Genomic DNA, 9,679 nt, shown 5'->3' with positions numbered 1-9,679 from the left:
TATGTGTTATTCAAGAAATAATACAATTTGTCTGAGTTACATAAAGAAATTATTTTATAAATTTAATTTACATTTATACAAATTAGTAAAATTGATTTCAATTGCTACACTTTTAATAGTGTAAACATTATGATACGCTCACTGATGATTAAGTTTGAACGAATGTTTCGATTACTTATGAGTTCAGGCGTTCCGTATAGGCAAGCTAACTTTCAAGTCCTCGGCAAGTGACGTAGACACGCACTGTATTTACCAATCAAGAAAAATTGTGAAACGATACTAGGGACTGAGGAGGAAAGCAATGATGGTGGGCAATTTATTACACGAAACGCAAGGTACGTTCTACCATCGCCAGACTTTTCGATTCTATAGGTACGCTCGGGCCTACACTCTTATGGATCAAAACATTTATGCAAAGGTTATCGCAATCGGGTCTTGAATGGCACAGTCATCTACCAGAGGAGTTTACGTGGTTACGCGGCCGTTGTTTATTTGCGGGTAGTAGACCTTTTTGGTCACACTATGATAAATTTTGTCACTTATAAGACCAAAGTAGAGCCAATCATAACTCATAAATATCAAATTACAGTGTCTTGAACTATATACTGCTTTATTACTCGCGACAACGTTAAAACTCGTAAAAAAATGTTTAAACATTGATTTTCCAAAGATCAATGTGTAGATCGACTCACCGTCATATTATCGTGGTTAATCGTTAGCCAAAGGTTTTAAAGTATTTGTAACAAACAGAATCGCTAAAATACAGCAATTAATACTGGGGTGTAAATGGTTTTATATCAATACGGTTGATAATCCCGCGGACCTGGAATCGCGCGATTTATTATCACATGATACAATATTATGTCACATTCATGAAGAAAAACCGGCGTTTTTACGATTGCCTGCCAAACAATAGCCGTGGCATAATTATGGCTTATTAAAGTCGGAATAACTACCGAATTATCAACAAAAGACAGTAATTCTCACTATCATTAACAAAAAAACCGTCGCTGATCAAATGTTACACCACTTTTCCACATTACAAAGAATGCAACAATCGTTCGCTAATATTTTCCGCTGGGCCGCCAGCTATTAATATATTAATTAATATAAAAACGAATTCTTGTTAATAATTATTTATTATTCTTTTTGTTTAGTTAATAAGCTTTAAACAATTTAATATTTATAAAAACCAACTGTTGTACTGATGATTTATTTTAATAATAATCATCTTCTTTATGATTATCTCAAGTGAATAACATCATTAACTTCGAAGGTAATTTATTAACATCATTTCTTTTTTTCATTAACCAAGCTAAAATAAAAAAATGTTAATTTTAGTAAAGATATTAAATTGAAAATTGATATGCACCTTCATAATATACGTAATGTATATTTTCAAAAGATTTTTTAATCTCTTTTTTTGTAACATCGTTATTAAAAGCTGTATCTATGACGTTATTAAAATCATCTATAGAGATTTTTCCAGTTTTTTCCATATCTTTTTTATGAAATCCTTTAAGCAATTCGTTGAATAAACGCACCATTATTTTTGGAGGTTGGACATAAGTATTATTTAAAATTTGTATAAGATTTCTACAAGTAATAAATACATCCACTAAAAAAAAAATAATTTAAAAAATATTAAAATAGAACAAAAATAATTTATTTATGCTCGTATTAAAGAATTATTTAAATCTATAAAACACAGAATAACTTCATTCCCTAAAATTTTTTTTTTAAATATTTAAAATAAATAGATTTTTTTAATACAAATATAGTTGAATAAAAATAATTATGGTATGGACATTTAACATGAAAATTAACACCTAAAATTTATTTCAAAAAATGACTTTATTAAACTGAAAATATTTATTAATCAAAATCGTAATTGAAATTAATTACATATTATGTGATATTTATTAAAATCAAGAAAGATACAACTTATTTTATAAATTATAAATATTTATCATTTATACAAATTAATTTTTTTTTTTATGTGTTAATTTATCATATTAATTTCTTCTAATATGATAATAACTTTGCTCTTTTAGTTTATTTATTTCTTTATAACCGATTAATAATTTTTAGGTCTATCATCATTAGCGTACCCAAGGGACTTTCATGAACCCCTAAATCACTTAATTATTTCATGTATATTTTTGTAGTTGTGTTAATAACTTTGTTATTATTTATTTATTGATTTTAGGTACTAATTTAATACTTTGACTGGCTTCTCATGTAAAAGGATTTAGGGAAATAGGTCTCGCCATTCACAAAATGTAATATTTAATGTATAAATATATTACTTCAGCATAGTCATTTTTCGTTTTGTTTATTAAGAGTCACTGCTATTTATATATCTTTTAATCTATTTACTATTTTAATAATTGATCGTTTAAACCTAAATAAGTGGATAATTTTGTATTTTTTCCATGTATTCTTTATACTCTTTAAATGAAGTCATGAGGGATAAAAATGGTATAATAATTGATATTTTGTAATTTTTTTTTACATTGTCCCTCTCCTCAATATGAATTTCTGGCTACGCCACTGTTACTAAATATTTGAATATTATAGTCTAAGTTTTAGAGAATGTTAGTTGGGTTAATAACCCAACTAAGAGAATTAAAAGTCGTTGAAAATGTTAAAATATATTGGCAGTTATTAAATTTTTAATTGATTTATAATGATGGAAAATGTTGAGTTATAGTTTTTTTATCATTACGCATTATTATGTCGCACTCCTTTAAACTCTAATATAAAAATGTTCATTTTATGAATAGTCAAAAAAATAACGCCACTTGCGTACCGCCGGTTCACGCGATCGAGTTTTTGTTGCGCGTTCGGTGTGTACGGCGAGTCTGGTTTTGGCGCTTATGCTATTAAGAACGATCCTATGACGGACAATGGAGCGCCTCAACTTGAGAGCCCACAGCTAAGTTCCGTGATCGCCAGTTCAATAGCAAAAAGAAATTTTGGATGCCCATCCACGGGTTCATGTTGTGAAGAACGTGTCTGGTCCTTGTATACGATTAAACGAAGTAACCAGGTTGCATATAAAGAATTTAAATATATAATTGTGTACTAATGGTAGATTAATTTATGTAATATTGTGTTTAGTAATAATAAAATTTACATTTGTTCTGTCAAAGAGTATTGTCATTAAATTTTAGTTAGTCAAGTCGTGTCCATAACAGGCGGAAATACTGAGTGCCCCCACCAAAAGGTGTTTTCGTGTCGGTGGCATAACAGTATAGTATTTTTTATATGAAATATTGTTTATTAGTAGCTGCTTCAAAGTCCGTTTAATGAAAAAGTTAAGATAATATTTTACCCATTACTGATGATAAGTTTTAACGAAAAATGTTCTTATTTTCATTATTTAATTTTCTCTTGGGAAAAATATTGCAATGTTAATTATTTGAAATTTTTAGTTGAATATCCACAAATTCCATACTATAACCTACTCTAAAAACACGATCCTTATCATTTTAATTATGATATATCTGACATTAATTTTCATCATTCTCTTTTAATGAAATATTTAGATATTTTATTTGATTCTTAAGAATTATTCAGATTTAAATATAGCAAAGTTTGATGTATCAAGTTAATTTTTTTGCTGTAAATTACTATAATTATATTCCAAAGATTATAATCTGACTAAATAAACAGAACAAAAAAAATTAGAAAATAAATTTGACATGCCCTTCGAATTGTTATTACAGTGTTAACAATTAGTTAAGTTAATTAGTTAATTTTTTCCATCGTTTACAAATTCCAGAATAAATTAGTTGTACTAATAAGGTTTTTATCACGTTTAGACCTATTCATAAAAGATAATTTTTTTTAGAATTAAACAAAATTTTAGTTACTAAATAGTTAATTTAAGAATCATATAAGTTTATTAGAACTCTACTTGACAATAAAAATTAAAACAATTAAAAAGTACTGTAATTTTAAAATGTTCAAAAAAAAATATATGTAAATTTGAATCTATCCTATTTTACTCTTTGTAAAAGAAGTAGCAAGTTTTTCAATTGTTTAACTTGCTTATATATAAAAATGATCTAACCAATAAAATGATTTGCTGATAACAATTTTTGAACCAGCATTATAAAAATTGACAAATTGTCCTTTCATTTTGATTAATTTTATATTATAATAATATTATACAATCAGTTTTTAACAATTGATTTCCATTTATCAAGTAATTTTTCTACCCAGTTTCAAGTTTATATGGTAAATACTTTTTGAATAAATCAATTTAATTTTCGGTTTTCTTTTCCTTATCCTACAATAACTTTAATATTTATATTAATGGAACTTGAAACAATTATAAAGTACCAATATTTTACAATTTTATGAAGTGTTTCGGACTTAAATGGATATAATTATTTATTTTATTGTAAATATCTCAAAGGGTTATATGGAACAAATTAAGGAACGAAATAGAATCCGAAATATTAATTTCATGTTTACTCATATACAGAATGATCAAAATCTGGTAAGACACTCATTTTCTCAGAAAATATTGAGAATTTTAAATTTTATTATATAAAAAAATATCAAGTTCAAAAAACTCTACAATAATATGTAGTCAAACCATTATTTTATTCGTCCCTTCAAGGACAAAATCCCTTATTTATAATTGTCTTAAATGGGAACCCTTAATTTTAACTTTATAATATGATAGAAAAAAGAATTACAAACAATTTTGTTCTTATAATTTTTTTATCCGATTAACCGTTCGTCTATTACAGCTTGTAAAAGTTAAGTGATTTTAGACCAAATTTCTATTGTCATTTTACTGTATTAAATACAGAAATCATTATTTTTATTTGCTGTTGCATAAACCAAATTTTATTGATTAAGTTATGACAAGTAAATTAGCTATAAAAATGTACCACGCACTAAATGAGTGATAACAATAATAGATTCAAATCGGGTTTTCGATGTATTACTAATACCTAAGTCTATGGTTTTGTAAGACTAAAGGATCTAACAAAAATACCGGTTTCAATGCCACCGATATTATGAAACGTAATAAATGACAATATTTTTTCTGGAAGTCAAAATCTTTAAACAATTATAAAACGTAGGCTGTTGTTCGGATGAAAAAAATTATAAGAACAAAATTGTTTGTAATTTTTTTTCTATCATATCAAATCAAAAATAGTGGTTCCCATTTAAAAAAATTATAAATAAACATTTTTATCCCTGAAGGGATAAAAAAAAAATTTATTTAACTTCATATTATTGTAGAGTTTTATAAACTTAATCATTTTTCTTATTACAAAAATTTTTAATTTTCAATAGTTTCTGAGAAAAAAAAGTGTCTTACCAGATTTTGATCTCCTGTATAACATTTTAGTAACTATTTAATGATGTTATTGTAATAAATCTATTTGTTTCGAACTAAGTATAAAAGAAACTATTTTCAATCCCTTATTATATGTAATAATTTATGTTCATTACTGTTTAATCGATCCAATTTTACTTTTAATATTTCTGCTTCCTTGTTATTAATTTTTATCAATTTATTCCAGACATCCAAAATAGAATAAATCATTGTTGACTCTGGGAATATTTCCTTAACTATTGCCTCCATATTTTCAGGTATTTCATAGGTCTTGAAGTTTGAAAAAAAAATTCAGTTAATAACTATTTTTCAAATAGACATTTTTATGATATGTAAGTATTTATTAAGGGTTCAATACTGAAATTTGATAGCTGGCAAACACACGTTGATGTAAAATATATTAATATATGTTAAGTACGAAAGAACGTTAACATTTGTGGGTTAAAATAGAAACAATACGAGTACTGACTAGTATTAAATTAACGACGAGCTAATAGTAAATGTCTGCTTAAGAGTAATGTACAACATGTAAAATTAAAAAATATCTAAAATAATATTAAATAAAAATATAAATAATATTTGACTATAAAAAATAAAAATAATAATTTATATTAATTACAGTAATTAATAATTAGTGATATTCTTTTCAAAATCAATCGTATATAACCCTACTACTATTTAAAGCTTCAAAGTGGTATACTTTTTTTCGTCATTTAAAATATCAATTAATTTTAAAAAAGTTTAAAAAAGAATTTTATTTTATTTTGTTTACTAATTTAATCATAAAATAACAAAAGATTTATGTATATTTTTTAATTTATTTATAATAGATTTTTTTAAATTATCATCATGGATGAACGAATATAAACAAAAAAAAATTAACCTATTGTTTTAATTTAACTCTTTTATAATTTTCTAAAATATTTGATGAAAACCTTACTATGAATATTGTTCGCTTATATGAGTTAATTGATTATTTGTTTAATTATTTATTAAATAGATGATCCTATTTTAAATATTATCAAATAAAATGGTAGCACATTGGTGACATGACATAGTTGGGTCGAGTATAGATGAATTTTGAAAGTGATTAAAGTCACTATCATAAGATATGCTTTGATGAAAATCTGCACATTGTGTATAATTTTATGTACTTAGTGGAGTATTTTAAAATCAACCCACTGAATTATTCACAGAACAAAAATAATATAAATGTGTTTTTTTGCTTACATTTAGTTACATAGTATTCTTGAATTATTAGCTATGTAATAATTTTTAAGTTTATCCCTTATGCCTTGTAAGGGTGTCAATTACATTTTTTAAGTCGAGACACATATTTTTAATTATAATATTAATAATTAATAAAAATTATTATAATATTTAATAAAATATTTGAGTTTTTAATTTAATAGTAAATGAAAAAAAATTGAATTTTTAAATTGATAAAACAAGCAAATGAATAAATTTAAATAAAAATCCAAACGCTTTTAGTTAAAAATAAAAACCATTAAATCATCAAACTAAAAATAAATATTTTCAATTGATAAAACGGTAGCACTGTGGGGTTGTGGCAAAGTATCAACATAGCATATTCACTGTCATAAGAAACCATCAAAGCGTTTCTTATGACAAATCAATAGATGATGTTTACAAAAGCTACATAAACTCCTATTTTCTAAATTATATCTTGATCAGTAGTTCTTAGATGTAATGTTTAATTTATGAATAATATTTTTATAGCAATTAAATATAGTATGAAATTAATGTTTAATAATTTAATATTGTAATTTTCACGAAGAAGTCATAAAAAATTATAAAGTAGTATATTTTGTTACTATTATGACAAACATGTATAAAAATTCAAGGGCTTGGTGCAATATTTGATAAAAAGTTTATTTATAACTTATGAATAAATACATTGGTCTACATGGAACTTTTATTGGAATCGTAAATATACTTTTCTAAATCAACTTTTCGCGTTGTTTTCAAATATGAAATAAAACTTTTTATATCACTTCTAAGTTTGATATTATTATTAATTATTAAAAATGAGTATTTACATATAAAGAAATCAATAAAACAAAAAAATACTTGTTTTCAAATCATTACTGATTTTGATTTTTAATATATTAAAAATAATTAGTGCAAAATATCATTTATATATATTAAGCATTTGATTAATTTTAATGATTAACTTAAACTAAAAAAAACAATCAAAATGTTGTTAACAAGATCTACTTAATTGAACGTATTATACAATTTTTATATAATTGTAAAAATTCATTGTTTAATTCAGGTGAAACTATAAATCGTTTTTTTCAGAAATGAAACATGTTACAAAAAAAATTGGAATATTATAGACTGGTAGTAACACACACAAATAGAGATAAAAAATTATTAGATTACAAAGAAAAACTATATAAATTTGTAGTTGAAACCTATTATCATATCAAACCTAATTTGACAATAAATATTTTCAAATTATTAGAAATTAATGATATTAATTGTCTGTATGGAGAAAGCTGGTTGGCTTTTTATTGGATAAAGAGGATTTTTTTCTTCAATTTTTAGGTAATATCATTAACTATATAATAGTTGTGATCATTTGATATAGCGTTAAAAAAAGTGAAAACTGACTAAATAAAAGAGAGCAAAAAAAATCACATATTAAAATAATTTTAATATGTGATTAAATATGTTTGATAAATGAGTAAAAAAAATTTTCTAACTTAAAATTGAAAATCACCTTGAAGGCAAAATTAAGTTCGACATTATTTTTTCTTATTAAAGTATATTACAAGAACTATAATTTAAGTTATATATGAAAGTACAGTAATTCCGGAATATTTTCAAAAATTAAGTTGAAAAATGTCTACTTTCTATATGCATTTTTAGTTTTGAACCTCCCCCCTGTATAAAGGAAAATGGTGCAATTTAAAAAAAAAGTATGTTGTATGAAAGAAATATAAAATACTATTCATCATAAAAGTTTTTATTGGTCCATACATTTTTTAAACAGTTATTGAATATAAAGTTAAAAATATAAAATCGAGAATTTTAACATAAAAGAATCATACGGTAGCCATTTTTACCATGAAGACAAAATAAAATTTTTATTTCCATATTAAAGTAAATTACATAAGTTTTAATTTAAGATATATATAAAAGTGTTAGTATTCAAAAGTTAATTTTTTGTGGAAAAGTTTCCATTTTAAAACCCCTTCGTGGACAAGAAAAGGGTCAGATTTACAAAAAAAATATACAAAATAATAGGTAAATACCTCATATATCTATAAAAATTATATAGATTCATAAATGTTTGAAAAAGTTATAGCAATTTAAAAAAAATTTTTTAATAATTTCGAAATTTACTGATTTTGAAAATAAATAAATAAATAAAAAATATAAAATCGAGTATTTTAACACAAAAATATCATATTTTTAAATACGGTAGCTATTTTCACCATGAGAACAAAATGAAGTTCTAATTTTTTGTTTCGTATTAAAGAACATTACATAGGCTTTAATTTAAAATATACATAAAAGTTTCAGTATTTCCGAAACACTTTAAGAAGTTTAGTTGAAAGAGTTATTTTTTTGTAAAAAAGTTGTCATTTTAAATCTCCTACTGGGGCAGGTAAAGGGTCAAATTTATTAAAAAAAAAATACAAAATGAAAGGTAAAGACATTATGCATCTATAAAAAAATTATATTGATACATTCATTATTAAAAAAGTTGACAGTTTTAAAAAAAAAAAAATTTAGAAAATTAGCAATTTTTAAATTTTTAAATTTGTAATTTTTTTTTAGATTTTCCTTATTTACGAGGAACAACGGAAATTTTTTCAATTTTCGAGGGTAATGTCTTTGACTAGATACAATTTGTGATCTTTCGACATATCGTTGAAAGAAATCGGTTCAATAAAAGCTGAAAAAAACGATAACAGACACAAAAAAATCAGCATAGTCATATTAATACCTTAATTCACTCAGCTTCGTATCGAAGCTAAAACTAAATTTGATACTTTTATAAAACATAAAGAATGGACCTAAAAATGAATAAGTGTAATTTAATAAGTAACTGAAAAAATTCAAAATTTTTATTCATTTCAGAAATATTGACAGGCTTATGTCTATAGAATCACTTTGTATATATATAAGGTGTGTATACTAGGTGTAATATTTCCAATAAATGTTTGCAGGTTAATCTGAATGATTTCATATGAATTGACCCCTAGTCTCCCAAGTGAATTTTTAATTATTAATATTAATTTTATAAAAAATTATGTAATAACACTTACCTCATTTATGTTT

The 9,679-nt window shown here is 24.0% G+C and overlaps 2 protein-coding genes across 3 annotated transcripts in view; both read right to left on the bottom strand.

The window, feature by feature from the left end:
* Nucleotides 1-9,679, bottom strand: part of LOC126907942 (uncharacterized) — a 143,560-nt gene that overhangs the window by 88,586 nt on the left and 45,295 nt on the right. The gene's annotated exons all lie outside the window — the stretch shown is intronic.
* The window catches only part of LOC126907962 (uncharacterized), a 37,099-nt gene continuing 27,472 nt past the window's right edge, over nucleotides 53-9,679 (bottom strand). Inside the window, exons 4-6 of the mRNA XM_050689715.1 lie at nucleotides 5,482-5,635; nucleotides 1,373-1,618; nucleotides 53-1,315 (exon numbers count right to left, since the gene is read on the bottom strand). Coding sequence (XP_050545672.1) covers nucleotides 1,248-1,315; nucleotides 1,373-1,618; nucleotides 5,482-5,635 — 468 coding nt within the window. The 3' untranslated portion in view covers nucleotides 53-1,247. The remainder of the gene's footprint in view (nucleotides 1,316-1,372; nucleotides 1,619-5,481; nucleotides 5,636-9,679) is intronic.

Source organism: Daktulosphaira vitifoliae, unplaced genomic scaffold (genome assembly GCF_025091365.1).
Source record: "Daktulosphaira vitifoliae isolate Bord-2020 unplaced genomic scaffold, ASM2509136v1 Scaffold_5, whole genome shotgun sequence".
NCBI classification, from domain to species: domain Eukaryota; kingdom Metazoa; phylum Arthropoda; class Insecta; order Hemiptera; family Phylloxeridae; genus Daktulosphaira; species Daktulosphaira vitifoliae.
Note: the sequence above shows the minus strand (reverse complement) of the source record. Positions and strands in the feature narration are given on the sequence as shown.